The 16965-nt window shown below is 44.7% G+C and overlaps 1 protein-coding gene across 1 annotated transcript in view; it reads left to right on the top strand.

Annotated features, from left to right (window-relative positions):
* Positions 1-13098, top strand: part of LOC126471168 (dystrophin, isoforms A/C/F/G/H-like) — an 881357-nt gene extending 868259 nt beyond the window's left edge. The window contains exon 48 of the mRNA XM_050099271.1: positions 13041-13098. Coding sequence (XP_049955228.1) covers positions 13041-13075 — 35 coding nt within the window. The 3' untranslated portion in view covers positions 13076-13098. The remainder of the gene's footprint in view (positions 1-13040) is intronic.
* The last annotated feature ends 3867 nt before the right edge of the window (positions 13099-16965 follow it).

Genomic DNA, 16965 nt, shown 5'->3' with positions numbered 1-16965 from the left:
GCAGACGATTAGCTGCACCTAGGAGGAATATGAATGCAAAGATCAAAAGTGTCTGCCTGAAGACTTGGGGTACAGAACATGGAACCGCATCGTGGATGTTAATGGAATAGAATGACTGACACAAAAAACTGTTTTGTCTTATTATTTTTGATTTATCAGTTTTCGTAGGATCATGAGAGCTAAAGCTATTTGGAGATAAAATGAGTCAGTACATAGTTTATAGAATTATAACTTAAAAATTTATAAACAATAGAATTAAATAATTAATAAAACACACAAGACTGGGAGCATGCAAATAAGTAACAGATTAAACAGGGAAGCACTGAACTTCTGTGAGGAATTCCTGTTCAGATTAGTGAGCTACAAGGAAACATTTCAACGTGGATTTGAATACATGGGATTTACTATTTTTTTTCAGTTCTGCTGGAAGCCTGTAGAAAGTGAAACCTGCTGAAGAGTGCACATCTTTCTTGACAATGCTTGAGGAAGTGCTAGCCCAGTGCTTATCGTTTTTCCGTCCAGTGTTCATTGAATGAATGTTGCAGTTTCCTACAAACGAATCATTGTTGTGAACAAAAAATTGCGAATATGTAGAGGATGCCAGAGTTAGAATTCCGAGACCTCCTGACAGCGACCTACAACACATATCGGTCCTTTTCTGGGATAAAGTCGGATTTTCCGACGAGCAGGAATTTTGCGTCGCGTAGTACTAATGCGCCCGGCGTATTTCGTCGTCCCCTCGACTGTGAGAAAATACTGAAGATGTTCCCGACACAGCGCCGTGCGTAGTACGCCAACGCTTTACGTCAGGCGTGACAGGCCAGCTGTGCGTAATGCGCCGTACGCTGCGTTCTAGTGAAGCAACTTCTGCAAGTCAGGTGAAGTTTGGGTACAGAATGGCTGAAAAATGAGCTGAAAAAGATAAACTGTTAATTGACACAGTGTCAAAAAAAGATTGCTGTCTTTTTCCACACACCGCACAAGTCCGGAGCAAACAGTCCATTTCTTCGTCGTCCTTTATACACTACTGGCCATTGAAATTGCTACACCACGAAGATGACGTGCTACAGACGCGAAATTTAACCGACAGGAAGAAGACGCTGTGATATGCAAACGATTATCTTCTCAGAGCATTCACACAAGGTTGGCGCCGGTGGCGACACCTACAACGTGCTGACATGAGGAAAGTTTCCAACCGATTTCTCATACATCAACAGCATTTCACCAGCGTTGCCTGGTGAAACGTAGTTGTGATGCCTCGTGTAAGGAGGAGAAATGCGTACCATCACGTTTCCGCCTATCGCGATTGCGGTTTATCGTATCGCGACATTGCTGCTCGCGTTGGTCGAGATCCAATGAACGTTAGCAGAATACGGAATCCGTGGGTTCAGGAGGGTAATACGGAACGCCGTGCTGGATCCCAACGGCGTCGTATCACTAGCAGTCGAGATGACAGGCATCTTATCCGCATGGCTGTAACAGATCGTGCAGCCACGTCTCGATCCCTGAGTCAACAGATGGGGACGTTTGCAAGGCAACAACCAGCTGCACGAACAGTTCTACGACGTTTGCAGCAGCATGGACTATCAGCTCGGAGACCATGGCTGCGGTTACCCTTGACGCTGCATCACAGACAGGAGCGCCTGCGATGGTGTACTCAACGACGAACCTGGGTGCACGATTGGCAAAACGTCATTTTTTCGGATGAGTCCAGGTTGTGTTTACAGCATCATGATGGTAGCATCCGTGTTTGGCGACATCGCGGTGAACGCACATTGGAAGCGTGTATTCGTTAGCGTCATACTGGCGTATCACCCGGCGTGATGGATGGTATGGGGTGCCATTGGTTACACGTCTCGGTCACCTCTTGTTCGCATTGACGTCACTTTGAACAGTGGACGTTACATTTCAGATGTGTTACGACCCGTGGCTCTACCCTTCATTCGATCCCTGCGAAACCCTACATTTCAGCAGGATAATGCATGACGGCATGTTGCAGGTCCTGTACGGGCCTTTCTGGACACAGAAAATGTTCGACTGCTGCTCTGGCCAGCACATTCTCCAGATCTCTCACCAATTGAATACGCCCGGTCAATGGTGGCCGAGCATCTGGCTCGTCACAATACGCCAGTCACCACTCTTGATGAACTGTGGTATCGTGTTGGAGCTGCATGTACCTGTACACGCCATCCAAGCTCTGTTTGACTCAATGCCCAGGCATATCAAGGCCGTTATTACGGCCAGAGGAGGTTGTTCTGGGTATTGATTTCTCAGGATCTATGCACCCAAATTGCATGAAAATGAAATCACATCAAGGCCGTTATTACGTCCAGAGGTGGTTGTTATGGGTACTGATTTCTCAGGATCTATGCACCCAAATTGCGTGAAAATGTAATCACATGTCAGTTCTAGTGTAATATATTTGTCCAATGAATACTCGTTTATCATCTGCATTTCTTCTTGGTGTAGCAATTTTAATGGCCAGTAGTGTATGTTTAGTTATCAGAAAACGCAAGAGTTACCTTTCCTGTACTCCCATGTGACGCGTCAATGCTGTACAATATGTTAGCACTTTGGTTAAGTAACAAAATTTCCTTGGAATAATTTCCTAGACAGCTGGTGTGGAGTGAATAGGTTTGATTTTATGGGAAAACACAAATCCGCCACGCACACTGCTTGACAATTTCCGAGAAATAACTGCGCATTGCCACGGAACGGCCGAATATTATTACAGAACACCCGGCCAATGATCGTAAAAGGTAACATAGGGGGCGGGACGTGTTGACTGCAGTGACGACTGTTTACAAACGCTCTGTAAGTGTTCGACAGTTCATGCAGTACGGTGTTTGACGAAGGTTGCTGTGGAACCGATTAGAGCGACATTCCGTGCGGTATCTCATCATGGCTGCAAGACATCATTTGACTGCTTCCGATCCTGGACGAGTGTGGCTCTAAGCCGGTCAAAATGTCACTAACGTGGCCACAGAAATGGGTGTGTCCAAAAGTTTATCTCGCGATTAAAGAAAGGCTGCTGAAGGCGTAAGTCCTATGCGAAAGCGTGCCGGTTGTCTCAGACGGACCACCACACCGCAAGAGAATCGATACTTAGCCCTAGTGGCGAAAAGGAACAGACATCTCACTCCTAGGCACATTGCTGCAGACATTGCAACCGTTACCGGTTCGCGTATCTGTGCCAGAACCATTTCTCAGCTATTAAATCAGGCTGGTTTGTATGATCGGAAGCCTGTTAAATGCATCTCATTTCTACCACTTCACCATCGTCGAAAAAGAGTTCGTTGGTCTAGGCAGCATGTTGGTTGGTGTCAACAACAGTGGTCCAGAGTGATGTTCTCCGACTGGTCACCAGTTAGTGTGAAGAGAGAGGGGACCACGTTACACATCACAGAACGTTCATGATGGTCATCGGTATGGCCTAGGCGTTATGGTGTGGGCAAACATTATGCAGGATGGCCGAACACCGCTGCATATCTTCGGGCGTAGCACCATTACAGCAGAGCGGTATTGCTGGGAGATTATTCTGGATGATTCCCGTCTGTTTATAGGTGCGGTAGGTCCCCACTTTCCGTATATGGACGCCCATCCAGGACCGCTGACTTGTGGGACACACTGGAAAGTGAAGATATTGAACGCATAGAATGGCCTGCGTACTCCGAAACTTTATAATGCTACCAGTTCCCAAATTAGAGCTATGCGAAATAATGTTATTGAAGTGACTATCATCACGGATCCAGCATCTGGAGAAATCTCTCACACACCGTGTTCCGCTGATCCCAACCGATTTAGTTATTCATTTTAAGCGACTTCAGTTTCCAATCAAGATTTCGCTTGCGGTAACAATAAACAAGCCCCAAGACCAGACATTCAGATTAGTTGGAGTTGATTTACGATCAGAGTTTTTTCGCGTGGTCACTTGTATGTTGCCCTTTCACGAACTGGTGGTTCATAAAACCAATTCATAGTCATACCACTAAGTTCAAAAGAACGAAAAAAAGAACGACAACTAAGGAGTCTTAATTATTCGTAATCTATACGACTTATTATAATTTCGGGTTCAGTGCCTTCAATGCGGAGGGAGTCGCTACGAGAAGACAAAATTTGCATTCTGACACAATTTCCAGAGGTACGCGAGATTACAACATATAACAGTTTCCGCACGTACTTAGCAATTGCGGAACATTATTGCGTTAGCTATAAGTATTATAAATCGAAATTTCTTCTGCGCATTTTTCGAACCACTTAATATGCCCTTTTAGTTTCCACTCAGAGTCACGCTATGCATTAGTCAATACATTAGTGTTGTAAGTGGAGGGATAGACGTTCGTAGATGTGCTGGCTGGTAAATATTAAATCAACTAAGGGAATCCTGTCGTAATCGCGTCAACAAAGCGTGAGCGGATTCCATGACCTTTCGTAGTCCATCTGATGTCATGTTCCATTTCTAATGACCTCTATATCGACGGGGTGTTAAACTGGGCTGCCCCTCTTCTCTCGAATGCCAACACAAATCCGTGATGTTACGACCGCGGATCAGGTTCACTGTGGCTTGGAGAGGCCTGAGGGGCTGAGAAGGAAGTTGTTTTATTTGCGTCGGTGTGCTGGCAATCTCGTAGCCCTGACGGCACACCTGCGCATGCTGGGCGCTGCTGGATATTGCCACAAGCTCCCCTCCCCACTGACTCCTTCCCTTTTCTAGCGTCCTCACGAGGTGCTACCCGGATGCCGCAGTATTGCGACATCCCCTTTCGCCTTTCCTTCAAATCCTCCCTCCACTCTTCGCCACCTCCTTGCTCCGCGTTTGTCGGCAATATCGAGATCGGAATGCTGTTTTGGGTACGAAAGAAGCTACCCTGCCTTCTGCAGCACTTCCAACGAGCGCTGTTCACATATGATGCCCGCACGCTGGAATCTTTCGTTGTTACACCCAACACATATTGTCGTTGCAGTTCAGTGTGCTTTCCATCCGGCATGCGCGTGTTATTTGTTGACTTCTTTGAAAGAACCTGCAAACGAGCCGGTACAACTTAAACGTAGCCCTCTAATACATAACTGGCAAATGCTGATACAATTTTGTAAAGTGATCGATCATTAACTAATTTTTTCGTGTACTCCGAAAAAGAGTGTCCAGTTGCAAAATATTCATTGCGAATTCGTAAGTCTCTCAACAGCAATAATAGTTTCACAAGTAGAGCAGTGGCCTTTCCTTAACGCTGGAATGTTGTAATTTTTGTTTGTTGCTACCTTTTATTCTGTCAGATTACGGCACCATCGTGTTGCAGCGTTTGCACTGGTCAGCAGGTTCCACATGTCGACGATAGATGATAGCATTAGTCATTTCATGGGCTGCTAACAAGAGGAAAATTTCTCCGTGGCTGAGAAGACTTATTGATGTGTTCATCTAAAATTAAGCTTTGAAGAACCTCTTTGTTGATTCAAAACTATGTTTTATTTTTCTACATACTGTTATAGCTGCACTTCCTGCCAGTCCAACAAAAAAATGGTTCAAATGGTTCTGAGCACTATGGGACTTAACTGCAGAGGTCATCAGTCCCCTAGAACTTAGAACTACTTAAACCCAACTAACCTAATGACATCACACACATCCATGCCCGAGGCAGGATTCGAACCTGTGACCGTAGCAGTCACGCGGTTCCAGACTGAAGCGCCTAGAACCGCACGGCTACACCGGCCGGCTGCCAGTCCAACATAGACGATCAATGGGCAGCTCGTGGATTCGTAGGAATTACTACAACAACGATGTGTAGTTGCGAAAGTAATGTCTTAAACATCCCAGAACCTAGTACGTTTGAAAATTAGTGTCCAAGATGCCAGATCGTTGACAAATTACGCCATTTAGTGAGAGTATTAGTTTGCTGGCGCAAAGGTAACTCCAATATTACTACAATTAAACTGAAAAGTACTGTTCCTCATCTACATCTACATACATACTCCGCAATCCACCATACGGTGCATAGCGGAGGGTACCTCGTACCACAACTAGCATCTTTTCTCCCTGTTCCACTCCCAAACAGAACGAGGGAAAAATGACTGCATATATGCCTCCGTGCGAACCCTAACCTCTCTTATCTTATCTTTGTGGTCTTTCCACGAAATGTAAGTTGGCGGCAGTAAAATTGTACTGCAGTCAGCCTCAAATACTGGTTCTCTAAATTCCCCCAGTAGCGATTCACGAAAAGAACGCCTCCTTTCCTCTAGAGACTCCCACCCGAGTTCCTGAAGCATTTCCGTAACACTCGCGTCATGATCAAACTTACCAGTAACAATTCTAGCAGCCCGCCTCTGAATTGCTTCTATGTCCTCCCTCAATCCGACCTGATAGGGATCCCAAACGCTCGAGCAGTACTCAAGAATAGGTCGTATTAGTGTTTTATAAGCGGTCTCCTTTACAGATGAACCACATCTTCCCAAAATTCTACCAATGAACCGAAGACGACTATCCGCTTTCCCCACAACTGCCATTACATGCTTGTCCCACTTCATATCGCTCTGCAGTATTACGCCCAAATATTTAATCGACGTGACTGTGTCAAGCGCTACACTACTAATGGAGTATTCAAATATTACGGGATTATTTTTCCTATTCATCTGCATTAATTTACATTTATCTATATTTAGAGTTAGCTGCCATTCTTTACACCAATCACAAATCCTGTCAAAGTCATCTTGTATCCTCCTACAGTCACTCAACGCGCGACACCTTCCCGTACACCACAGCATCATCAGCAAACAGCCGCACATTGCTATCCACCCTACCCAAAAGTTCATTTATGTAGATAGAAAACAACAGCGGACCTACCACACTTCCCTGGGGCATTCCAGATGATACCCTCACCTCCGATTAACACTCACCATCGAGAACAACGTACTGGGTTCTATTATTTAAGAAGTCTTCGAGCCACTCACATACTTGGGAACCAATCCCATATGCTCGTACCTTAGTTAGGAGTCTGCAGTGGGGCACCGAGTCAAACGCTTTACAGAAGTCAAGGAATATGGCATCCGTCTGATACCCTTCATCCATGGTTCGCAAGATATCATGTGAAAAAAGGGCGAGTTGCGTTTCGCAGGAGCGATGCTTTCTAAAGCCGTGCTGATGCATGGACAGCAACTTCTCTGTCTCAAGGAAATTCATTATATTCGAACTGAGAATATGTTCGAGAATCCTGTAACAAACCGATGTTAAGGATATTGGTCTGTAATTTTGAGGATCCGTCCTTCTACCCTTCTTATATACAGGCGTCACCTGCACTTTTTTCCAGTCGCTCGGGACTTCACGTTGGGCAAGAAATTCGCGATAAATGCAAGCTAAGTAAGGAGCCAATGCAGTAGAAAACACTCTGTAAAACCGAATTGGAATCCCATCAGGACCTGGCGATTTATTTATTTTCAACCCATTCAGCTGCTTCATAACCCCAGGGATATCTTATCACAATGAACTCCATACAGGAATCTGTACGACACTCAAACGGCGGTATGTTTGTAACATCCTCCTGCGTGAAAGATTTCTCAAATGCTAAATTTAAAATTTCAGCTTTCGTTTTGCTGTCTTCCGTTGCCAGGCCAGACTGATCAGTGAGTGACTCGATGGAAGCCTTCGACCCGCTTACCGATTTCACGTAAGACCAGAATTTCCATGGGTTTTCAGCAAGATTTTTTGCTAAGGTATGACAGTGGTAATGGTTGTATGCTTCGCGCATCGCGCTTTTTACAGCAGCACGAATCTCTACTAACTTTTGCCTGTCCTCATTCCCCCGACCTTTCTTGTACCGCGAGTGCAACTGTCTTTGCTTCCTGAGCATTCTCCGAATTGCGCTGTTAAACCACGGTGGGTCTTTTCCGTCCGTAACCCACTTATTAGTTTAATTTCGACATATATGACTGAAAAACTGAAAATCGTCCTGTCTCTGCATGTGTGATACTTAGATGTGTGATACAGCAATGAAGCCGGATTCTTCAGTAATAGAAACCTCAGTAATTGAAATATTCACGTTTGTGTTCGTGTAAATCTCAGTGCCAGAGCTACGTAGGCAACTAAAAAAACTCTGCAGAGAACGTTGATGATGCATTGGTATGGACACGCGGCAATCTGGTCTCGAGCGTCCATTCTAGAATCCTTTATGTGACGAGTGTGGTTAAAAATAACGAATGTTGGAACACATGATTCTATTCTTGAGCCATTGCTTCCACCTGCGATATCGCTCGATTTACTTTTTCTTTCCCGTGTGGATTCATGTGAGAAGCCTTGCTACGGGACACCCGGCGAGAACAAAGAACAGCTTGCGACAAGAATTTTTTCTGCTAGTAACCTTGTCTAAGAAGCACCGACGTTGTAAAAACGAATGGGGAATAATTTTAATGTCTTCGTAAAAATTGGCGGGAGATTTAAAAAACATTTGTCATAACTGTGAATACAGTTTCTTGTCGTTTGTCCGGAAGTGCTACCACTTTCTTGTTTAAAATCTTCCGCTGGACCGTTTGTTGCAGGGAAGATTCGTTGTCTTCCTCTGTCGGTTCCGTGCCTTTCCACCATTTATAAAATATTGTACTATCATCAAGAAAACACCATTTATATTTTAGAATTAGGAAGGAAGAGATTTCAAGGGCAGGCGAACGTTTTTCAGCATACATCCTTGCGTCCTACTGACGTGTGGCAGAAATACCACGAACTACCAATATAAGACTTTTCAGAGCAGCTGCGTTAGTTGTTGAAGCGTAACATATTTAGCCTCTGTTGATCCGTTGCGGACGAGGGATAGTGGTTGGTCAAATATCTAATAAGGAAAATCGCCAAACAGCTGTGCAGTTTGAGAAGTTATTTTATTTTATTTTTACAACCAATTTCGGCATTTCAGTATCACCATCTTCAGGCCCCATTTGAACCTCTTGTACAGATTCTCAAACGCGTCGATATTGGCATACCGGAGCCGTCAGTTTCTGGATGTCGCAAATTCCTGTTTCAAGTGCTTCAAAGAAAGCACTTTAAATACGAATTCATGACATCCAGAAACTGATGGCTCCAGTATGCCAATATCGATACGTTTGAGAATCTATAAATATGAGGTCTACATGGGGCCTGAAGATGGCCTATCGAATTGCTGAAACTTCTTAAATTGCACGGCTGTTTAGCGATTTTTCTTGTTAAATACACATCTAGCTTCCATTAGCCCGTGACTAAGTTACCCATACGCGGAAGGAGGCAGTGCATCGGTTGGATAGCCGACCAGAGTGGCCAAGCGGTTCTAGGCGCTACAGTCTGGAACCGCGCGACCGCTACGGTCGCAGGTTCGAATCCTGCCTCGGGCGTGGATGTGTGTGATGTCCTTAGGTTAGTTAGGTTTAAGTAGTTCTAAGTTCTAGGGGACTGATGACCTCAGAAGTTAAGTCCCATAGTGCTCAGAGCCATTTGAACCATCGGTTGGATATAGCGTCAGCTGCACAGGAAGTCTGCTACTAATTGTGTGCTGTTTCGAGGTCTGACGCATACATCTATCCATGCACTTTCAACAGTCTATTACGAATGGAACAAATTTTCGTAAACATAGACGTCGAATTAGTAAACCACAAATCGAGGCGGAATAGAGCCTACGAGATTGAAAATTTGAGATGGAAACCGGTTTGGAGCATAGCTGTCGGTTTACCAACAACGGAAATACGCAATACCGCAAAATATGTGCATAACGGCCTGATGCTCGTGGATTGAAGTAGCTCTCTTTCTTCTCATCATCTCTCTCTCTCTCTCTCTCTCTCTCTCTCTCTCTCTCTATTACGTGCAAGAACAAGTTTCCTATTACTGTCACCCAGAAAGTAGAATGATAGCGAGCGAGGCAATGCTACAGAACAAAAGGAGTAAACGGCAACACAAAATAAACTTTCAGGGTAGTTTACATATTCATGAGAATGGTAAGTTACTAGGAGCACAACAGAATATGAGACACAGAGTCCCACGAGTAAAGCAGTGTGGTTACAAGCAGTGACAGTTGGATGTCTGAACCGAAACCCATTAGTCAGGACATTATTCATTCCCTCACTGTTCGGTAGTCTTTCGACCAGCGGTTATGCCACATTTCTTACTTTCTATTTTCTCCGCTTCGACGTCACGACCTTAGCTTCCATTCTGCAAGCTCGGATTAATGGTGAGGCTGTTAACGGATGTTCGACGAAGGGCTTTGGTTTTCTAGTACGGTTGTACAAGTGCATCGATGAGAATTTATTAAGAATTTATTTAAGTTCCGTACTTCTTTCGCGGTATAAATTTAATTGCATTTTACGTTACAAATAAATTATCTCATTTACTATTGGAAGTAAACCCATAATCGGAATGATAGGATAATTTTAGCAGAAACAGCGGAAGTCGCGATATTTTCCAACCGAAAAGTAAATATATCCACGAGCACGTTTCAGAAACTCGTCTACAATATGATACGTCGTAAAGAGTGGGCAGATCATAGTTCAAGTTTTATCGGAGGGGAAAAGATAGTGGTGACAAAAGTTACGGGATGCCTCGTATATCGTGTCGGACCTCTTTTTTTCCTGGCGTAGTGCAGGAGTTCGACGTGGGATGGATTCAGCAAGTCGTTGGAAGTCTCTTGCAGAAATATTGAGTGATGCTGCCTCTATAGCCGCCCATAATTGCGAAAGTGTTGTCGGTGCAGAATTTTGAGCACGAACTGGCCTCTCGATCATGTCCCATAAATGTTCGATGGGATTCATGTCGGGCGATCTGGGTGACCAAATCATTCTCTCGAATTCCATAATGTTTTTCAAACCAATCGCGAACAATTGTGGCCTGATGATATGGCGCTCATCGTTGTTTGGGAACATGACGTCCATGAATGTCTGCAAATGGCTTCAGAGTAGCCGAACACTACCATTTCCAGTCAGTGATCGGTTCAGTTGGACCAGAAGACCCAATTCATTCCATGAAACACAACCTAAGCCATTATGGAGCCACCACCAGCTTACACAGCGCTTTTCTGGCAATTTGGGTTCATGGCTTCGTGGTTTCTGCGTCACACTCGCACCCTACCATCAGCTCTTACCAACTGAAATTGGGACTCATCTGACCACGTCATGGTATTCCTGTCGTCTAGGGTCCGACCGACACGGTCGCGACCCCAGGCGAGGCGGTGCAGCCGATGTCGTGCTGTTAGCAAAGGAACTCGCGTCGGTCGTCTGCGGCCATAGCCCGTGAACGCCACACTTCGCCGCCCGGTCCTACCGGGTACGTTCGTCGTACGTCCCACATTAATTTTTGCGATTATTTCACAGCGTTGCTTGTCTGTTAGCGATTGCTGCTTTCGGTGGTTAAGTGAAGGCCGTCGCCCACTGCGTTGTTCGTGGCCACAGATAATACCTGAAATTTGGTATTCTCGGCACTCTCTTGACACTGCGGATCTCAGAATATTTAATTTCTAAAGATTTTAGAAATAGAATGTCTGATGCGTCTACCTATAACTACCGTTCCGCGTTCAAAGTCTGTTAATTCACATCGTGCGGCCGTAATCACGCCGGACAGCTTTCCACACGAATCACCTGACTACAAATGACAACTCCTCCAGTGCACCGCCCCTTTTTATCTTGCGTACGTGTTGCTGTAATCATCTGTATATGTGCATATTGCTATCGCATGATCTGTGCAACCTTAGTGCATGCAAGAAGCAATCAGAAAGTTTCCCGCCGCGCGGGATTAGCCGAGCGGTCTCAGGCGCTGCAGTCATGGACTGTGCGGCTGATCCCGGCGGAGGTTAGAGTCCTCCCGCGGGCATGGGTGTGTGTGTTTGTCCTTAGGATAATTTAGGTTAAGTAGTGTGTAAGCTTAGGGACTGATGACCTTAGCAGTTAAGTCCCATAAGATTTCACACACATTTGAACATTTTTTTGAAAGTTTCCGTTCGAGAGCTTTCATACAGCATCAAGGGAACTAGCGTGACTCCGACGCGGGTATATAAGCGCGGACATGTAGGCAAGGGATCAGTCTGGGATTCTTGTCCTTATGAAGTCCGTGCGGTGAACGCAAAATCGTGAACTGTGGCGACCTTATTACAAAATACGTCCAAAGAGAGCCAATGTCTGTTATTACTTTCTTGGCTGCCGAAGGGCAAACACCGGTAGACATCCATCGGAGGGTGAAGGACGTGTAGGGGCAGAATGTCTGTCAAAAACGAGCATTGTGAAATGGTGAGCCAGGTTCCGTGCTGCTTAGTGACAGCACACGTCCTCAAATAGCAAATGTCGTAACAGAGAAGTTACGTCAACTCAAGTGGGAGACACGGTGTTTTACCAAACGTGTATCTTCGATGGGATGATTGCCTCAATGCTCACGGCAGTTTTGCCTGATTTGCATATCGATTCTGAACTGTACGGCCTTCGAAAGGTAACCTTTTGCTCATCCCTTATATATAAAGGACTGAATCTGCTATTAAATAAACAAAGAAATTTTTGGATCCGCATCGTTATTACTACGTACGAGTTGTAACAAAGGTTCTGATCCAAAGAGTACCCGACGAAAACTGTGTGAAATGTGTTTTTGGGCTCATTCAAAAAATGGACGCCTGTGTTTGAAGTGCCGAGGTGTTGACATTGATGAAGATTGTTAAAGTTGTAATATGTCCCTCCTTCGATTCTATCTGTTACCAAAAATATTCTTATACTGATCGCTGTTGCTGTACTGAAAGTGTTTTATTATTTAGGTGACAAAATACAACGATGCAACTATTCTGTGATCAATTAACTTAATTTGTTCTGTTTTCACAGCCTCGCTAAATTTTATAAAGGACAATAGGTTCGCCTTAGACTGTTTCTATTGTATTCTAAAAAAGCACACAGTTCGTCTTGTTAAACCTAGTCTACGAAATATGAGTGTTCATTCAAAATTACACAGTACTAAGTAAATTACCAGGGTTTTTAATAGATGATTGAGACAGACTATTATATACTCATATGCAACCCCCATATCTTCACTTGTTTAATCCACTAATGATGTTTTCCTTCTCTTATTTCAGGTAAGCACTGGAATTTAAGCCGCGACAAAAGGTAGGAATGCGGTGTCCTTAATTGTGTGAACTACGGCATGGCTTTATAAGCAGAAGTTCTGATTAGATTTCAGATTGTTTGGCATCATTTTAGTACTCTGAGTATGCTGTCATTTGCAAACAAAACTTTATTACTTTTTCGCTTTTACTCAGACTTTTTGATTTTGTTGCATAATCATCAGTGGCTCTATTTTAGATACTGTATAAATGTAGTGTAAAATGTACTTTATATTGGAATTCAAGTATGGCTGTGGACATCAAATTCCACTGTAGGTCTTTGCAAAATATTTACTCTTGTTTAACTAAAGCTTATCTCTAACTATAAATGACACTATTCAATCTAAAACTAAGAAATATCACCGAAACATACATACCTTGTGAAAGTGAATAATATACACTACTGGCCATTAAAATTGCTACACCAAGAACAAATGCAGATGATAAACGGGTATTCAGTGGACAAATATATTATACTAGAACTGACATGTGATTATATTTTCACGCAATTTGGGTGCATAGATCCTGAGAAATCAATACCCAGAACAATCACCTCTGGCCGTAATAACAGCCTTGATACGCCTGGGCATTGAGCCAAACAGAGCTTGGATGGCGTGTAAAGGTACAGCTGCCCATGCAGCTTCAACACGATACCACAGTTCATCAAGAGTAGTGACTGGCGTATTGTGACGAGCCAGTTGCTCGACCACCATTGACCAGGCGTTTTCAATTGGTGAGAGATCTGGAGAATGTGCTGGCCAGGGCAGCAGTCGAACATTTTCTGTATCTAGAAAGGCCCGTACAGGACCTGCAACATGCGGTCGTCCATGATCCTGTTGCAATGTAGGGTTTCGCAGGGATCTAATGAATGGTAGAGCCACGGGTCGTAACATATCTGAAATGTAACGTCCACCGTTCAAAGTGCCGTCAATGTGAACAAGACGTGACCGAGACGTGTAACCAATGGCACCCATACCATCACGCCGGGCAATACGTCAGTATGGCGATGACGAATACACGCTTCCAATGTGCGTTCACCGCGATGTCGCCAAACACGGATGCGATCATGATGAACCTGGATTCATCTGAAAAAATGACGTTCTGCCATTCGTGCACCCAGGTTCGTCGTTGAGTACACCATCGCAGGCGCTCCTGTCTGTGATGCAGCGTCAAGAGTAACCGCAGCCATGGTCTCCGAGCTGATAGTCCATGCTGCTGCAAACGTCGTCGAAGTATTCGTACAGATGGCTGTTGTCTTGCAAACGTCCCCATCTGTTAACTCAGGGATCGAGAAATTGCTCCACGATCCGCTACAGCCATGCGGATAAGATGCCTGTCATCTCGACCGCTAGTGATACGAGGCCATTGGGATCCAGCACTGCGTTCCGTATTACCCTCCTGAACCCACCGATTCCATATTCTGCTAACAGTCATTGGATCTCGAACCAACGCGAACAGCAATGTCGCGATACGATAAACCGCAATCGCTATAGGCTACAATCCGACCTTATCAAAGCCAGAAACGTAATGATACGCATTTCTCCTCTTTAGACGAGGCATCACAACGTTTCACCAGGCAACGCCGGTCAACTGCTGTTTGTGTATGAGAAATCGGTTGGAAACTGTCCTCATGTCAGCACATTGTAGGTGTCGCCACCGGCGCCAAACTTGTGTGAACGCTCTGAAAAGCTAATCATTTGGATATCACAGCATCTTCTTCCTGTCGGTTATATTTCGCGTCTGTAGCACGTCATCTTCGTGGTGTAGCAATTTTAATTACCAGTACTGTATAAAACTGTCTCCTGCTCGACGCGGCATCCTAAACTGAATTGTTATGCCAACAGGCGTAAGTAATTAGCTTCAAACAACCGAAGATGGTCATATCGTGAACTGACTTGCGCTTTGCTAGTATTCTGCAATAGCATTGTTGAGAGTACATTTCAAGTTTAAAACAATGCGCTAAAATCTCTAGCATGTAAACAACACTGGTGTCCAAAATTAAAGCAACAAACGGAAATTTTTCAAGATTAAGTTTGTTGTGCCACAAAATAGTATAAACAGTTGATAGTCAAGTAGAAAGAATGTAAAGAATACAGGACGTAAACAAATGCAACTCGCGAAAAGGTAGAAAAATGTTTTTCTTATTTCCCCAACTTAACGGATTTGCACCCACATTCCGACAACCGGTTGATGCGCTCAGGATGGGGTGTGGCCACCCCTGGGAGCAGTTCAGGGCTGACCACGATGGGACATGCTGTGAATGTCACCATCAATCTCATATTGAGGCAGTAGTGCCCATTCTTCCTGCAAAGCTGCTCGCAAGTGTTGGAGAGTGATTGATGGATGCTGGCGTGACGCAGTTTGTCTCTCTAGTGCATTCCAGACATGCTCTATCGGATTCAAATCGGCAGAACGAGTAGACCGCTCTGTGCGTGTAATATCTTACGTTTCCAAGAAAACGTCAACCACCCGTGCGCTCTGAGATGGAGCATTATCATCCACGAGTATGAAGTCCGGGCCCACAGCACCTCGCAGCAACCGCACACGAGCTCTAAGATCTCGTGACGTTACCTGGCACCAGTTGAACCTCGCCGATTTCATAAAGAGGTGTTCGAGTGGTCAACATAACCATTGTGCACACTTGTAGGGATCCTCGGTCTCTTTCTACGAAGTTTGGATCCCGAAATCCTGTTCCACGTTACCTCCAGTTGGGAATCCGTTGAGAATCATTCTGCACATCACATTGGGGCTCGTCTGTCAGTAGAACAGTGGCCCACTATTTGACAGTCCAGGTGGCATATTGACAGCTCCATTCTAGACGTTCCCTTCTGTGAAGACACTTCACAGGTCTACATGCAACATGTCTCCGACAATTAAGGCCACTCTGCCTAAGCTTCCTGTACACCGTTTGTCTCGATGCAACACATGCAGTGGATGCTGCGAGGTCAGATGCCTGTTGCAGTGCAGTATTAAGGCTGTACCGTCTTGCCTTTACAACCGAACAAAGGTCCCCTTTTTGTGATGCCACACGTGGTCGGCCTTCACTTGGACTCTGGGATGTACTTTTGATCTCTGTAACCTGTCTCCACATCGAAGAAACAACAGAACGGTTCACATTAAACCATAGAGCCACAAAACACTACCCCAGTTTGATAGGTGCCCTGGCATCATTATTGGCTTGGTTGCCCGTTGACCGGAATACCATCTTTTTCAGAAAACGATCGTACTGACGTATGTTGAGTTCCTATGACTATATCGTGAATTAGACACAGGACAGGGAAGTAGTGATTTGTTGCTTTAATTTTGGACACCTGCGTAATTAAAATATTTTCAGAGGATAGGGTAACGGCAGTACTGTGCCACACTACAGTGTGTAAAAACTGTTTTATCGCATGCGTCTCTTTTTGTGGCATCCGTTCTCATTTGTGACCATACACAACATGACACGAAATTTTATCTGCTTACTCTTTGACAGTACTTGCATATTGTAGCTTTGTCAAACTGGGGAGGGTGCTGGAAGTAATCTGTGTGATTAGCATTGACGGGCTCGGCTTTCTAAAGCCGTGTAAAGAATCACATCCAGTGAAGTTAGTAAGCATTGAGGCTTTTATATGACTGTCATTCACGTAAGCTAAACACGTTGTTTATATGAAGAGACAAGCAGTGCTAAAATGAATGTTGAGCACCTTTCTGTTGAAGTTCTTCCTTAGTGTCTGGGAAAGAGCCGTCAAATGTAGTGGCGAGAGAGAGAGAGAGAGAGAGAGAGAGAGAGAGAGAGACTGGAAGTGGGCTTCAGGCCGGGTGTTGGCCTTTCAGATTGTGAGCCATTTGTTCCCCCGTCTGTACACTCCAATGGCTTCTCGCATGCAGCGACGACTATTGTTTGGCTCCGAACACA

The sequence above is a fragment of the Schistocerca serialis genome, chromosome 3 (genome assembly GCF_023864345.2).
Source record: "Schistocerca serialis cubense isolate TAMUIC-IGC-003099 chromosome 3, iqSchSeri2.2, whole genome shotgun sequence".
NCBI lineage: Eukaryota > Metazoa > Arthropoda > Insecta > Orthoptera > Acrididae > Schistocerca > Schistocerca serialis.
The sequence above is the reverse complement of the archived record's forward strand: the minus strand, read 5'-3'. Positions and strand labels throughout refer to the sequence as shown.